At 32.7% G+C, this 17,607-nt stretch overlaps 1 protein-coding gene across 3 annotated transcripts; it reads left to right on the forward strand.

The window, feature by feature from the left end:
• The first annotated feature begins 479 nt into the window (after positions 1 to 479).
• On the forward strand, positions 480 to 12,396 carry LOC133292474 (calcium-dependent lipid-binding protein-like). Of its 3 annotated transcripts, none has more exons than XM_061490887.1 (12): positions 480 to 665; positions 764 to 897; positions 4,088 to 4,189; positions 4,299 to 4,349; positions 6,670 to 6,790; positions 9,005 to 9,126; positions 9,217 to 9,315; positions 9,930 to 10,010; positions 10,103 to 10,188; positions 10,402 to 10,627; positions 11,383 to 11,547; positions 11,777 to 12,396. In XM_061490887.1, exons 2-12 carry the CDS (start codon positions 793 to 795, stop codon positions 12,191 to 12,193), a joined length of 1,575 nt encoding a protein of 524 aa, XP_061346871.1. In that variant the 5' UTR covers positions 480 to 665; positions 764 to 792; the 3' UTR covers positions 12,194 to 12,396. The 3 variants fall into 3 exon arrangements, with proteins under 3 accessions (XP_061346871.1, XP_061346880.1, XP_061346888.1); XM_061490896.1 differs by having other exon boundaries at positions 4,092 to 4,189; XM_061490904.1 differs by having other exon boundaries at positions 11,764 to 11,937.
• The last annotated feature ends 5,211 nt before the right edge of the window (positions 12,397 to 17,607 follow it).

Consider the following 17,607-nt stretch of genomic DNA (forward strand, 5'->3'; position numbering starts at 1 on the left):
CTGAAAAGTCAAAGGAACACATGGTTTGCCCCCATAAAAGTGGATATGATAGCACACATAGTGAATGCAGCCAGAAAGAGACAAAACTCCAAATGGCATTAAGACATTGGCACAAACTAAATGTTCCATTTTTCACTTTGTTCCGATATTTCCCAAACCAAACGGTCCAAACTGTCAAGAGTCAAGACGTGTAATTTTCTGAATTAATTCACATGATAATGAAATCTGGATAGAAATAAATATTACCAAGAAAAATAAAAAATAAAAAATAATAATAATATTTGGATCTAAAAATGCAAACGATGTTGAAGGGTGTGTGGAGGAGTCATTAATTACAGCTCAGCAACATGGCTTTAATGCTTTGTTTTCAATCTTGTGGAGGAAGAGAACATTGAACCCACAACACTGAAAGTGACGTTATAAACAAGAAAGTTTACATTTTTACAGCTTTTGAAAACACAGACATAGTGAGGGAGAGAGCCCCCACAGTTCTTATCATTAAGAAAAAATTAACACTTTGTTTGTTTGTTTTTGGGTCGCAACTTTTTTTTTTATTGTCTCTTTTCAGAATCTCATTCCAATTGGCGTTTCATCCTCTAAAGTTTGACCCTTTGAGATTTCCTTTTTCTCAAATTAAGCAGAAAGTTTCATCTTTGGCTTCACTTGTACGCTGTTTTGCAAGTTTGAGTCTCAAATTTGTGATTTTTTTTCATGTGGGTGTTTTTGGTTTTGATTTTTGGATTTGTGTTTTTTGTGTTGAAAGGGTGAAGGTGGTGTTTGGAATCTTGGAAAATGGGTTTGATTTCTGGGATTTTTATGGGGATGTTATTTGGCATCGCATTGATGGCAGGATGGGAGCGCATGATGAGGTATCGAAGCGCCAAGCGAGTTGCGAAGGTATGAATGATGGTTTTGTTTCATCTCATTCATTGATATCAGAAATGACTGATGATGTTCTATTTGCATTGACTTTGGTTTTTGTAATCAGTATTTTAAGGATGGTGTGGATTTCTCTGTACTAGGCTATGTTAAGAAAAATAAAGAAAAAAAGTTGATGAATTGAGAAGTAATCAGTGGGTGAAATTTCAATTTTGAAATGAAAAATTGGGTTATCATTGGATTCATGGGACTGCCAATAATCTACTAGCGAATTTTAATAAATCTTAAAATGTAGGAGGGGTGTAATCACTGTGAGAATGGATCACATAGGGCAGAAATACTGCGTTTGCATAATGAATACTGTTTGTGGTGAAACATGATTGAATGAAACATTATGGCTCAATTGAAATTGGTGGGAAAAGAGAACAGAGTATTTGATTTTGTTAAGCAATTGGTTTGAACAACCTTAAGAAGATACTCCATCAATTTACTGAATTTCTGTCATCCGGTTAAAATCATAAGCAGACCCTTGTAAGTAAAAGCTCTGGCTTAGAAAGCCTTTTTTTTGCAGTTAAATACAATCCCCCACTGCCTTCCACTATGAGTGTAGGAAGTTGAGACCTCAGACCTCCAGGAAAATAAAAACCTCTGGTATGCTATTTCTCTTTATGACTAAAGGGCAAAAGGGCAAATTCCGGTGCACAAGGCTCCCTAACTTGTGAGATTAGGGATGAAAGTCAATTGTACACAATCTTACTCTTACATTTTTACAAAGAGGCTGTTTCTCAGACTTGAACCAATTACAAGGAGCAACCTTATGCTACTCCAAGGCTTACTCTCTATTTATGACTATTAGACCCTAATTTAAACTACTAAATTACCCTTAGGATTAAAATACTAAAATGCATTTTGTCTGAAAATGTTACAATTAACCTCAATAACAACATTGAACCAAACTAATGACATTTGTGGATGTTTAAACTTATGAATTCTATTTTTTTTCTGCCTCCTGTATGAGGTACAGTTGGGTGCAATGCATGAGCATTTTTCTGTTCTCTGAATTTCGCTTGGCATGTCCAAGCTATGATGCACCTGAATATTATTCACCCTCCACATTGCACAAACTTACATTTTTCATGGGTTGATATTTTATCATGAAATGAATTGAGAAGTGAACAAATCAAGATGATGATGTAGGACTGACTCAGAAGACCTTACTTTAGTTAATGCCTACCTTTGGTCACTGATAGAATCAAGCACTCTAGGGAGATTGTATTATTCGAAACTGGGGAAAGGAAGACAAAAAGCGTAAGAGAAAATGCTCCCCAGCCAAGGAAAATTCCTTAGGCCCCAAACTACAAGATGAAAGTTCCCAAAAGTAAAGCCCCTTCCGCTTCAGATTCCTCTTTTATCAGATATATGTTCTCTCTATGCAAATAACTTTTATGCGAATACCTTTTCTCTCCTTATTACAATTAACCTTTAGTCTTAGGCCTACAGGTGTAAACTTGAAAGGCTTTCTTGGGCCCAACCACGGTTCTATTAGCTTCTTTCTTATCCTTGTTATTTTTTCCAAGCCTGGAGCAGTGGTAAAACTGCTCCTTTGTAACTGAAAAGTCATAGATTCGAATCTGGGAAATAGCCCCTTTTCAAATATGCAAGGGTAAGGCTGTGTACAAGTATTGTCTTCATTCCTACCCTTTCTAGTTGGGATTCAATATGCAGTGGTTTTTATTCCCTTTGGATGATATAGAAGCTAGTGAACTACAGCCTCTTTTATTCTTGCCCAATTAAATTTTATTTTGTGCTTATTCCTAAGATAGGGTCGTTTGAATTTTGGATTGTTCAGATGAACTTGTAAATACTATATTCAGTTTCTAAACTCCTTTCATAAGAATCAAAGTTCCCTTCTTGACAATCTCATTTGAAAGTCCAAATCTCCCCCTAAAGGTTAAGTTTTTTGTTGGAATAGTACTTAACAGGATTTATACTAATTACTTGTTGGCTGTTGCTTAATCAGAGGCCTCACTAGGCCCCTTCTCCTGATATTTGTGTTATGGGAAGAACCAACCTAGAAACTGTAACAATCTTTCCATGCATTGTGAACTAGCCACTTTCCTTTGAAACAACCTTTATGGGGTTATTTATAAGCATTTAGTGTTTCTTTCATCTTCGGAGCTCTTTTTGATGGTTTTCAATAAAGGTTTTGGCCAAAACAAGGAAGCTAAAATTTTGTAGCAGTGTGCTGTGTATGCAATCATTTGATGCATTTATGCTAAAAACAAGAATGCTTGCATATTTTTGTTGTATCTAGTTTTTCTATGTTTTGGAGGATATCTTATCCTCACCCTAGTTTTTTTCTTTCTCTGTGCTTTATAATAAAGTTTATTTTTCTATTGATAAAAACAATTTAAGTTGTACAAGATAAAAACAGTGGGTGGGGTGGTGGAATCTAAGGAATGTGATTGCTGGAACAAAGAGGATGGAGAGAGTTGACATTTTAACTTGCTAGTCAACTTTCAAAATTATCATCAAGTTCAACTCAAATCTCAATTCTTAATCTGAAAGCATAATCCATATGCATGTATGCATGCATGTGTTTTTTTTTTGTGTTTGCTGTTTTTTGTTTCCTTTCTCTTCTTGAATCCTGCATTAAGGAAAGCAGAAGGGAATTTTGGTTGCCATAATTCATGAATTATTAGAATTAGAACAAAAGGTATATCATGTTTTGCAATTGTTTGTCATGATTCATGGTTTGATGAAGTCGTCTCTATTGTGAAATTGCATAGTGATCTATTATAAGATAGTATAAATGGAGTATGATGGGAGGGAAACTTCGAATCAGAAATCTTGGCTTGTTGAATAACATCTAATACTTTTCTCTGAGTACAATGAGTTACAAGCTTATCAATTAATTTATCTTTTTTTGTCATAAGCCAACCGTATAGCCTAACTGCACCCTTTCCTTGTGCCTGTGAACTTTGGCATGGATTCTGGATCCTGGATCTGTGTCCATTTAACCAAAGCATTGAAGAAAGACAAGAAAGGGGGGGTGTCATATTATGATGAAAACTATGACTTTAACAGGAATATCATATTGAACCGTCTTCTAAGCTGGCCATATTTTCTATTTTGAAAAATGTCCCGTTTTGATCCGTCGATATTTTTTTTTTTGTGTCTTAATGTTAATTATTTATTTTCTTTGCAGGCAGCTGACATTAAAATCCTTGGATCCCTTAATAGAGATGATTTAAAGAAAATTTGTGGGGATAATGTTCCTGAATGGATATCTTTTCCTGTATATGAGCAGGTGAGATTTTGAGTTCTAATATTACTTGGCGTTTGAAATGATTTTATACAGTGCATTTCTAATATGATTGTGCTCTGTGTTTGACTCTTCATTGCATGGCCTTTTTCAGGTGAAGTGGCTAAACAAGCAGCTTACCAAACTTTGGCCATTTGTGGCAGAAGTGAGTATGCTTACATGCTCATTGTGTATTTGTACAATAATTTACAACAATTTGTGGATTGTCACCCATTGATTTCTTACAAGAGTTGTTATATATGTTAGAAATGTTTCCCTCGTTTCTGTAGTTGGCCATCCTATATTTTATTTGTAACAATAATTAAATTGCTTATTTATTCTGGTATCAGAGTATATTGCTTTTGTTAGAGATATATAAAACCATTAATGTAGCCTCACCCAACAGCTTAAGCTTTTGGGTTTAATTGGTTCTTTACATGGTATCAGAGCCCGAGACAACCGCCCCCCATTTTCTTTGTGAAATTTCAAGCCCAATGGGCTCTCTTGTGAGCGGGCGTGTTAAGAATATATAAAACCATTAAAATGTAGCCTCACCCAACAGCTTAAGTTTTTAGGTTGAATTGGTTCTTTACAGCTTTTAACCCATTTGGGTTGTTTGAAAGAAAATTTCTCCTGAAGTATTAGCTATCACGTGTTTATATGACTCTTGCATATGAAGCACCAATACTTACATTCCCTTGACATCAATATCAGATATGTATCCAATACTAATATTATCCAAGCCAAATTTAAAAACCCACCACTCCCCATTCAACCCTGATTAGGGAGGGTAGGGGTGAAGACAATCCTTATATGAAGTCTTACCCTTGTACCAAGCCAAATTTAAAAAACAAAATATTTGTCTACCCTTTCATCTGAACACACACAACTCTTCACTTTCTCTTGCACAACTTTTCAGTTTTCTCTGGCTGTCTGGCATGACACACAACTCTTTTCATCTTCTGTTCTCTGCCAAAGTTCCTATATTGATGCAATATCTTCTGTCCTCTACCTAAGTCCATTTCAACACGTGACTCTTTTCATCTTCAGGTTGCTGCATAGTTGTGGCTTTGAAAGTTTGCTGAATATTTTTCTTCTTTCACTAACAAGTTTGCTGCATGATTGTAGTTTCCTTCAATCATATTTTTATTCCAAAGGCCAAACACACAGCATCGTATCCGAAGTGCACATTAGGTCAACACTATGAATTCAAATATTAATCTGTCTTGGCAGAGATAAATCTTATTTCCATGAATTTTTAAATGGGTTCTGAAAATAATTGTAGAGATGACTGTCAATGGAACACTATAGTTTGCTGCGTTACTTTTCAATAGCATAGTTCTAGTTAAAAGATTGTGCTTTTTTTAAAATAAAAAAAATAAAAATAGAAAACCTATTCCAGTCCATTAATTATGTTTTATGAATTTTTTTATGCATATCTATATACACATCCTAGACCTATCATATCCTTCATTTTTCAAGAACAGCTGTATCGTTGCATTGATACGTCTCTATTAGGTACACATTGATACCCATATTGTATATGTGTGTGAATAATAAACATGCTTACTTTGTGGGGCTAAAATTCAACTTATTATTAGAAGAATGAGGTCAGCTAGGAGTATCATGCCATGAACTATCCATCCCTAAAGCTTAAACTATTAGGCAAAGACACGTGAATGGTGTTATATTACATCTTTAAGAGTAATTAATCTTTCACCTTTCCAAGAATAGCATTATATCAGCTTCTTGAATGTAATGGTTTACTTTAAATATCACCATGTTTTGAGGCTTGAAGAATAATACTCTTAATGTCAAAAGCCCTGAGGTGCTTGATTCTTCTGCTGCATCCACTTTGTGTTTGAAGTTAGTAGTTACGAGTAGCCCAAAGAGGAAGCATGACTGATTTACAGAACACATGCTATGGGTTCAATTAGAGATTGTTTGCTAGCATGTAGTGCTGGGCACATTAAAACTATCTACTGACTAATAAAAATTAAGCATTCGGAAACAGTAACTAGCCTTTATTCGGCAGTTACAAAGGTATGTTACGTGCAAGGCTGCCCCCAGTTGCACATGCCAGACATATATTTTCCTTAGAATCTGAAGGATATATACATAATTTCCTTTGTATAGTTAAAATGCTTGAGGTCAATGCCACTTTTGCAATCCCTATTAGTTCATATATCAGAGTCACAACCCTTTTGTCATATCTCAAGGGTACCCCAATATATGTTTTCCTTTTCTGATTCTCCTGAATCACTCTTCTTCTATTTGTATTTCCTCTTCATCTATCTCAAAAAAATTTCTAATATACCTATATTCTATAGAATATGCACCTTGCTTTGCTTAGACATAAACTCCCTGTCCCCTTGTGCTCACGCTTTAGGAGACCTTTTTACTTCAAATTTCTTTGCAAATCTTCAAAGGTGTATTCCTACTTTGCTTAAATAGCTGACTTGATCGTGATGGATTATCTACTTTAGGCAGCAACTATGGTGATCAGAGAATCTGTTGAACCACTACTGGAAGAATACAGACCTCCTGGGATTACTTCATTGAAATTCAGCAAGCTGTCACTTGGAAATGTGGCTCCAAAAATTGAAGGTATCAACCAATAGTAATTCCTCTGCACATTCTGTTCCCCGGTTAATTTACTACTGCACTCAAGGAATGTATAAATTATGATAATGAGGTTGCTCTATTGGTCTATTTTGACAACGTTTCTTTTATACTGCTTCATATGTTAAAACATTTGTGAAGAACTTTTGCAGAATCATGTTTTCCAAGTTCTTGATGTCCATTTTTTGTTCCCCCCCACCCTCAAGTCAAATGCCAAACTAAGTTATATATCTTAAAAGGGGATAAGCTTGCTTTTGGTATTTAAAAAGTAAATATTCCTCTAGTATTTCCGAATAATGACTTTTAAAGGGGCAGGCTTGGTATCCAACAATATTGTTTTACTGATTTTATATGTTCTAATCTTTCTTATAAACTCTGCTTTTAATCTCTACTTCCTTTTGACACTTATTTAGCTAATTTAGTTGGAGGGGGAATGTCCATATTTTCAAAGGGTATCTCTTTTCCCTTAATATTTTGTGGGATTGGATTCTTTTGATTGATTCTTTTTGGTGCTTTTCTCATAGTTGTTTCGATGGAATTTCAATTACTGATTTGCAGTCAGATTGGGCATCTATGGTGCATTTTTTAGCCACATTTGCTCATTGTTTTCTTCTACTGTTTTCCTCATTGAGAATTTTATGTCCTCCCCTGATGTACATTCTTTCTTTTCTCTCTTTCTTTTAATATATTCTTCTATCATTGAAGAGAAAAATTGTTTCTTTTTAAAATTCTTTGTAGGTATTCATGTAAACCTAACTTGCCTTTATAGCACGCTCTAAATTTGTTGAGAAGTATATATAAACCATTGATGGGTCTTCACTTAACAATTTAAGTTTTTGGGTTGAATTGGTCTTTACATTGTATCATAGCCTCGTGTCCCAGGTTCGACCCTTATCTCCCCCATTTTCTCTTGTGAAATTTCTTAGCACGGTAGGTGGGCCTGTGCATTATCCACCCTTCATGCTCAATGGGCTCTCGTGTGAGGGGGCGTGTTAGAGAAGTATATATAAACCATTGATGGACCTTCACTTAACAGCTTAAGTTTTTGGGTTCAATTGGTTCTTTACAAAATCTAATGCACAATCACAACCAAAAAATCGTAACATAAAAGAAAAATCCCTTCATAAATTGCAGCCTATACTTGTTTTCCCTCATTTCAAACTTGTCTTCTAGCCTTAGCTACAGCTGCTAAGCACCAAACCAGGCTGGATCATTGTTGGAGCCATGTTGAAAACTTTTGAGCTAATGAAAATTTTATTGTTAAAACAGGTTTTACTGACTTGTAAATAGTAGTGTTAATGTGTGACTTTGCTTGACTTGCCAACATTCGGCAACTGTTTGCATGCTTCGTATTGAGTGATTGCTGTTATGAGAAGTTGAGATGATAGAAGCCATTTTATAATAAATTTAGAGGGAGGAGACCAGGATGTTTGTTAACTAGTTACTTATTTTATATCTATGGTACATCCCGTTCCATTATATCTTTTCAAAATCGGGGAAACAAGTTATTATTTCATTACTATTAGGGTCAATAATTTAAATTGGTCTTGGAATTCAAGTTAATCTGTCTTGAATCAAAGGTAACTGTAAAGAACCAATTCAACCCAAAAGCTTAAGCTTTTGGGTGAGGCTACATTAATGATTTTATATATCTCAACACGCCCCCTCACACGCGAGCCCACTGGGCTTGAAGGGTGGACAATGCACAGGCCCACCTACCTGTGCGAAGAAAGAAACTCCACTAGAAAGAAAGTGGGGGGCGGTGAGGATCGAACCTGGTACACCGAGGCTCTGATACCATGTAAAGAACCAATTCAACCCAAAAGCTTTAAGCTTTTGGGTGAGGCTACATTAATGATTTTATATATCTCAACAGTAACTATGGAGGTAATGGATAAATAAAAGAAATGTGGCTTTTAATGTGGTCTGAGGATAACTGGAATCAAAAAATATTTTAGTTTTGTCTTGCACAACATAAACCTTGTGACAATAATTTCTATGTAAAAATATATAAAAATGCAGTATTGATGAGAATGTTATCAAACTGCTGACTTAGACACACAACATTTGGTACGACTGATTAAAATGTTATATAAATGCAATTTTCGTAGCACTCTTGTTTTTCTTTACCTTTGTCAATTTCTCTATTAAATTATTTTGGATGTCAACAATTTATGTATGCATAATTTATCCATACAGGTATTCGTGTTCAGAGTCTTAATAAAGGTCAAATCATAATGGACATTGATTTCCGTTGGGGTGGTGATCCCAGTATTATTTTGGCTGTTGAAGCTGCACTTGTTGCATCGATCCCTATTCAGGTTAGATGTAGCAGAGTATTTTTCTTTTGAATTTCATCACATTCCTTTTACAACGTGTCAAAATTTGAGTTCTATTGCTTTTTGCTTCAGTTGAAGGATCTAGAAGTTTTCACCATTATCCGTGTTATATTCCAACTTGCTGAAGAGATACCTTGCATTTCTGCTGTTGCTGTTGCTCTACTTGCTGAGGTAATCCTTAGGGGTGGAGGTGCAGGGAAAGAATAATATTAGTTTGTATTTGAAGGCATGAGATTGCGTATTAAAGGATATAATGACTTCATCTTGCTGATTTTTTTTTTTTTTTTCCTTTTCTTTCTCTCATAATATTTCTTGAGGTTGTAAAAAATGATCTTCTCAGTTTTTTTCATTCTCCTCTTTACAGTTTTCTTTGTGCAAAGACTTTTTGGATCCTTGCAAATATTGTTTTATGCATTTGAATTGTACCATTTTACTTGAAGCTGCATATGCATGTTGTCACTACAATATATTGTTGTGTGGCATTAGTTCTTTGCTTTTTCTGTAAGAATTTATGTATGAGTAAGTTGACAGTTAGTTAAGCAAAAAACCAGAAAGGTAGATAATAGTTCCATTCATATCATCAGCTTCAGTGGTTCACCAAACAACCAAAGTGATGATGTTAGGGTCATCATAAGGACGATTCACTTCTCAAGATTCTGAATAAAGGGGGGGGACATTATTAGTTATAGTTAAACCGTTTTATTCTTCTCTTGGCTTAAATCTATATTCTAATAATTCTTGAAAGCTGATATTAATTTTTCACTCTTGGATTAATATTTAATCAGCCAAAGCCCAGAATTGATTATACTCTGAAAGCTGTTGGTGGAAGTTTGACAGCAATTCCCGGAATTTCTGATATGATTGATGTGAGTTCTGTCTGTTTTATGTACTGCCTCTTTCCCCTGTACTGTTTTTTAAGTGACATTTAGAACACTAATATTTGCCCACCATTTCATAGGATACTGTGAACTCAATTGTTACTGATACGCTCCAATGGCCTCATAGGATTGTTGTTCCACTTGGCGGTATACCAGTTGATACTAGGTAAATATGAATCTTATAGAATTTTTTGCCTTTAGTTTTGTTTCTTACTAATTGCAGATGAAAACATGACTAGGCATGATGTTACTATGTATTATTAACAAAATCTTAAATTGGAAATTTTGTGTAAGTAAACAAATTGGGTATGCCAGTTTCAATGTTAATGGTCAAATATGTTTACACAACTTAAACAGCTCCTTTTTCTCTTTCTTGCAGTGAACTGGAGCTTAAACCCCATGGAAGGCTTAAAGTGACTGTAGTGAAAGCAAATGATTTAAAGAATATGGAAATGATTGGAAAGTCAGATCCTTATGTAGTTGTGTATATTAGACCATTATTTAAGGTTAAAACCAAGGTTATTGATAACAACTTGAATCCTATTTGGAATCAGACATTTGAAATGATTGCAGAAGACAAGGAGACCCAGTCACTCACTCTTGAGGTTTTACCCTACCAATACTTTATTAACTTCTTTTATGCTTCTCTCTTCTTCCTCCTTTCTTAGGGATATGCTGTGAGATTTTGTTTACACAAATATATCCTCTTGAAATATGCTAATTACTAACTTTAGAAATTGAAAAAAATTTAAAAATTTGTTTTCATATATGTTTAATATATGAAGATGAAAATCTAGTTAATTACCTTTAAAAGCATATTACATTCGTCCCGAGCATGATTACTTTTGGTTCACAGCTCAGGTGTTTGAACATTCTAAATCTGATCTTGAGCCAATTTTTCTTGGTAAACTAGATTTGCTTGAGCGTTCAAATGACCCCTTTCATGTTGGTTTTCTTTTCTTACGATTTAGTTAGGATACATGTGCATGTTCATGTTATGTGGAGTTGAGAGAAGTGTAAAATTATTAATTAGGTTTAAGAAATGTTGATACCTTACAGGCAGGCAAAGAATACTTGTTCAGAGTCTGTTATCAGTGGCAATGAGTGATTATTTTACACAAAAATGCAAATTTTGCATGAAATAATTCTGAAGTATAATAAACATGTTTTTTGTTGTGTTTGTTGTAATTTTTGTTTTTTTATAAACAAGAGATTAGTCTGTCTCTACACACAGTTGTAGCAGTTAATATTTTGATTTGAAATCCTTTTTTTCCCCTCTATAACTTAACATAAAACTGTTTCTATACCTTAATTGATTTAATACAACTAATATAAATGATGTTCATGACTCTCCAAACAGGTTTTTGATGAAGACATTGGACAAGATAAGCGATTGGGAATAGTACAATTACCCCTTATTGACCTGGAAGCACAAACTGAAAAGGAGCTCGAATTGAGGCTGCTGTCATCACTTGATACACTGAAGGTGAAAGATAAGAAGGATCGAGGAACCTTGACTATAAAGGTATATGCAATGATCTATATGTATTTGATGGTAGCATTGCTAAGGAGCTGTGCATAGTATATATAGATATAGATGAAAACTGAGGAATGGAAAGAAATTTTTTTCATTTTTTTCTTCTCTGTAGGTTCTCAGATCTTATTATCATTTGCATATTTTAAGCTATTCCTATTTGTTGGTCACTTAGAGCCCTCTTAGTTGATTGGAAATTATAATCAGGTTAGAATTTCAGGTCTTTTATTACCAGTTTAACAAGGAGGAGCAATTGGCAGCACTAGAAGAAGAGAAAAAGACACTAGAAGAAAGGAAGAAACTGAGAGCGGAGGGAGTGATAGGAAGCACAATGGAAGCACTGGATGGAGCAGTATCAGTGGTAGGGTCTGGTGTTGGAATGGTTGGTACTGGTGTTGTTGCTGGTGCTGGACTTGTGGGAAGTGGCGTTGGTGCTGGAGCTGGACTTGTTGGCAGTGGCATTGGTGCTGGAGTTGGTATTGTTGGTAGTGGTTTTGGAGCCTTTGGTAGTGGACTGACCAAAGCAGGAAAGTTCATGGGAAGGACAATCACAGGTCAAGGTGCTTCTAGAAGGAGTGGTTCTTCTACTCCTGTTACTAATGCTCAGGAGACTGGTGGAGGTGCAAAGCCTCTCTAGTTCCTTGCTGCAAGAGTAATGAATGGACCTTTTGCAGGTTCAAGCTTTGATTATAGAGATTTTACCTTTGTTGCTTCTTCTTTTTTTTCATAATGTTTTTTCTCCAAGGCTGGTAATAGACTAGATTGAAAAATGATAGCTGAAATGTCAATTATGTTTAGTTGTATCATCTTTTATCTGTATATTTGACTTGAATTTGTAATAAAACTTAACAAATTGTAAAAATTTCTTATTTATTGGAAACCATCAATGTGAGTATTGATGCTCTTATGAACAATCTTAACTTATGCAGCCTGGTTGGCTGTTAACCACTGGCTGAATTTGTTATATTGAACAAATGAATCAAACATCTTTTCCTGTAGGGAAGGATAGAAAGAACTTTAAATGAACCCTTCTTGATATGGCATCAGTGAATAACTAAACACTCTGGGCCACACGATAGATATGAAGGGTTTTATTTTTTATTTTTTTTCTTAAAACTACTTTGTGGAATACAAATAGTTATGAAAACAAGTGTTATTTTATTTTTTTGAAAATTAAAAGCCAAATCACAAAAAAGTACCAATTGATCATAATTATGCAAAATTCAGCATTGAAGGAGGATATTGTGTTGGGTCCATAATGGACCTGGCCTAATTAATAGGTGTCCTAACTTTTTATTTATGAGGTATGTTTAGACGTTGAGCCGTGAGAGAACAAAAACAACTCAAATATATTCTTTAAATTTGATTTTAAAAATAAAAAAATAGTTATAATTTTTAAAATGTTTTTTACAAAACAGACCTTATGAAACGATTTTTTTTTTTTTTTTCTGAAAATTAAAAAACTTTTTAGAAATAGAATCAAACGGGCCTTAAATTTTGAGATATCATAGATACTTAGCTGTAAAGTAGCTGCAATTTCAATACTTATTTTTTGTTTTTATATGTAAATTAAGTTTGTAACAAATGAATATGAAGTTTTGATTAGTGCATGGTTATTTGGAAAAAATATTATTTTTGTTATTGGATCCCAATGTTGGAAAAAGGCATATGAAACATAGGTTAACACAAACACCAAAAATTCATATTTTCCTTAAATATCATTTTCAAAAGGATGGCCTAACAAACACATTCATATAGTTCCTTCCAAAGTTCAAATCAATCAAAACCTTGATAAGCCTTTGGACCATTTATAATTTATTGGCTTCTATTATAGCCTCTGGCAATTGTTGTTTTTATTCACATCTCACTTGGCACCATAATTTAGAAAACGTTAATTTGCCACCCAATAGTATCATGGGACTGTATCCATTCCATTGATAGAGGTTGCAATACCAAAACCACTTGTACCCCGCACATTGAGGCACAATGCTAGTAAATCTATATTTCTTTTTCTTTTTTTTTGTAATAAAATCTATATTTCTTCAATGGTGGTTACTCCCATGGCTATAAAATTCCAATTCTCCAACGCTATAGGATCTTTCCTTGAACAATAACCTAGTTCTTATACAACATAACAACCATCTTAAAGCTATAATGTGACGTCTCAAACAACAAATACATAAACTAAAGATTATGTCACCTAATTTGTAGAGCAATCGCAACCTAAATTTCTAAACACCCAGGAAATATAGTTTAGCATACTAAGGTTTCTTAATTTAAAACCCTACATGTATTTAATCATAAAACATTGTTTGGAAGAAAAAAAATATATATTAATGGACTTTGATAGTGTATTCAGATTAAATTTGAAGTGGGTTTCTATATTTGCCCATCTGTTATAGCACTTCAAATTCATTGATAGCACATTTTATTATTAAATGATTGTTCAACAAAATTTAAATCAAAATCTAATGATACGGAATGCAAGAGATATCAAAATAAAAATTGTTAAAACTTTGTTGAACCAATTAAAAAAATTATTGATATTAGTTGGGTATATGAGTAATTATAATTGCTATCTCTAGCTAGTTATAAAATTAAGCACATAATAAATAATTATATTGACATATCTACGAAAATGAATTTAATAAAAAAAAAAAGGTAAGAAAATTGTCATAGAATAATTGGCTGGAATTGAATTCTGTGACTTCACGGGATCATTATGATGCAGATAATTCGTATGGTGAGTTTGTCCACTAATCTGCCAAGGCACCATACCATTGTTAATTCCTTTGGTCCTTGCTCTCAGAAAGGAGTCAGAGGACATGGCACATCCTCCATGGCACTTTAAATTAAATAATGGATCATTGCTGCTCCTTCTAATGCAGATTTATTGTATCTTTGAATTTTGGTATTGGTATGGAATAAAAGACGCTTTGTTTTTTTCAAAGCATTAAATACAGAGATATTATATTATTATTATCAATTAGTTTATTATTAATATTATTATCAATTTATTTTACTCGATTATGTTTATTCAATTATTTTATTCATTTTTATTTTTATATGGTTATAATTCTTCATATTTAATGTTTTCATATTAAATATTAAAAATCATAAATATTAAATATAGAGAAAAGAAAGAAAAATTTTAGAAAGTTAAATTAGAACTATTGATTAACATAATCAATCTAACGGTAAAACAAACTGATAATAATATTTATAATAACACTAATTAGTAGTAACAACATCCTATCTCTTAAATATAAATATTAACCCTGCAAACAATGTGTCAAACATCCAAACTAGCCCTAGCTAAAGAAAAAAAAAACTGAAATGCAGTAACCAGTAAGGATTACATGTGTGTATGAGAACATTTTCAGAAATATTTGTTTTTATTTTTAGTCTCAGAAACAGAAATAATTAAAAATAACGTTTGTATAAAATCGGTTTATTTTTTATTTATAATTAAATGTATTTTTTTTCTCAAAAACTCTTCTTAAATACAAAATTTAAAAAAAAAATTAAAGAACAAAATCATTCTCATACACATTCTAAGTAACACATAGGAAGAGATTTAAGTGAACTCATGAAGCTGACTTTGAGCTTTGGGAAGGAAGTCAAGGAACCATTTGATTTGAGTAGCAGAACCCCAATTGTTTACAAAGACCTAGTATTTTTTATTTTAATTTTTTTGGGGGGGTTTTATAGGTTTCATGCTATGTGGCTACTGGCTATGAGATCAATGGTTTTCAAGAGGTTTCCACTTTCTAAATATTACTAGCTAAGGCGTTTGTAGCATATCTAAGATTCAACCAAACAAGAAGAAATAATCTTCTTGTTGAAAAAAAAAGGAAACTAACCTTTTAGGAGGATCTCTTTAAGAAAGGTTTAGCAACAAACAAATTCGGTATGTGACAAATAGTATCTATCTAAGATGCTATAATATCTTATTTCGATATATGACAAATTGACATTATTACACCCTTAAATAAGTCTTTGAGTTTTATAATTTTTTTTTTTCTATGGTCCCCTGAATTGAAAAAGAATGTCGAAGAATAAAATGATGGAGTAGCATGGCTTATTTCTTCTGTGCAGAACATGAACAGGTTACCCGAAAGAAGAGGACAAAAAAACAGTGGAGCATACACTAATACAATAATGAACAAATCAGTGGTGTTCACAAAACCTGAATACGACAACCACCTCATTCTCATTTGAACGTTAATACAAATGCACTGTTGAGGATACTAACAATTTGTTGTATGAAGACAAACATCACTGTCCCTTTCCTTGTCATCAAAATGGCCAAACCTTTACATTGCTGTAGTAAGACCAAACTCTTAAAAGAAAAAGGAATTTTAAAAATATATATATATATATATATATATATATATATATATATATATATAAAAATTTTTATTTATTTTTTGTTCCCAAGAAGGTATATTTGAATGAGATTAATCTACTTCGTGACATAAAATATGAAGGATTTTACCGCTGACCAAATTACTTAAGATTAGAACCAGAGACATTAAGCCCAAACAATCCATTTCTTAGACACAGCTCATTTACCAGTTATGCTACCGCTTAGATTTTAAAAACAAAGGAGCCTATTCTTGAGCCAAGCCATCAAAATATTACATGACCTATTACATTGTGAACTTTAAGTCAATTTACATATTTAAATCTCAAATATTAATATCAATGGCGGAGTTACGTTGTATGTGAGAGCCTTAGAGCCTGTTTGGATCCTCTTATTTTTAAGCTAGAAGCTACTTATAAGCTAAAGCTAAAAAAAAGAGCTTAAAAAAATAAGCTAAAAGCTGTTTGGAAATTACATAAAAGTTTTAGCTTAAAAATTACTTAAAAGCACATATTTCAAAAAAATTATCTCTTTCTATCTTTATCACTCTTTATTTAAAAAAAAAGCACACAATTCAAGAAAAACAGATAAGAGCTTAAATAAAAGCTCCTCCTAGGAGCTTTTAATTTTCAGCTTTTTTCTTCATTATAAAAAAAAGAGCTTTTCGTTATAAGAGTTTTTCCCAAAACCTGTTTGGCCTAGCTTATCCTTATAAGTAGCTTGTAGCTTAAAAAAAAAGAGGATCCAAACAGGCACTTAGCCTCAACTTATTTAGGAAATTAGTCACGTTTTTAACTTGACTAAATAGTTGTGACTAAATTTTTGGATAAAATTTAGTGTTTAGCCCCATCTAAATTTTTGTTGGTTCTAGCTCAATGACTGAGTGGCTCTCCACTGAATATCTGTTTGAAAAAAATAATAATTTAGAGAACATGGATTTGCTTTACTCTCAAGCTATACGTTTGATCATTGGTTTTCATATCCATGCTGCATTTGATCATAGTTTTGCATTATTTTTAGAACTAATTTCTCAAAATAATAAGATGATAAAAAAAAGGAATTCTAATTATGAAGTACAGATACAAATACGAGACACAAGTATAGTATGATAAAGAGATATATAAATACAAGTTGTAAAAATTATAAGACATGACGCGATTCACATAATATATAAAATTAATATTATGTTAACATAAAATTATAAATTTGAATTTAGAATAAAAAATAATTTCATATAACTCTGCATTTATATGTAGTTTGAAAAAATATCAAGAAAGTATCAATTATTTTTCTCTAACTTTATCTTTAGTATTAAAAAGTGAGTGAGAGAAAAATTAGTAAAATGCCAATAAAAAATTGAGCATTTTAGTTAAATAAGTAATTAATTATGTTATTTATTTTAAGTGGTTAAATGACTTGTATAAAAAATTAATGAATTTGTAGTTAACAATAAGTTAATTCAGTTTAATAAATAGTTAATTTACATTATGTGCTAATGATAAAAAAATTAAGAATTTATTATTTCTCCATTAACTTTAGATAAAATTATCTTCACTAACATTAAAATTATATCATTTCAAAGTTGGGGAATTAATGAAGGGTAATTTAGTAAAATTTATATAATAATAAAGGGTCCACAACTTCTCCTTTTACTACAGAAGAAATCTTGTGTAGCAATCAATTAC

Source organism: Gastrolobium bilobum, unplaced genomic scaffold, assembly GCF_033153095.1.
Source record: "Gastrolobium bilobum isolate Gb01-03AN ecotype WA unplaced genomic scaffold, APGP_CSIRO_Gbil_v1 utg909, whole genome shotgun sequence".
Lineage (NCBI taxonomy): Eukaryota > Viridiplantae > Streptophyta > Magnoliopsida > Fabales > Fabaceae > Gastrolobium > Gastrolobium bilobum.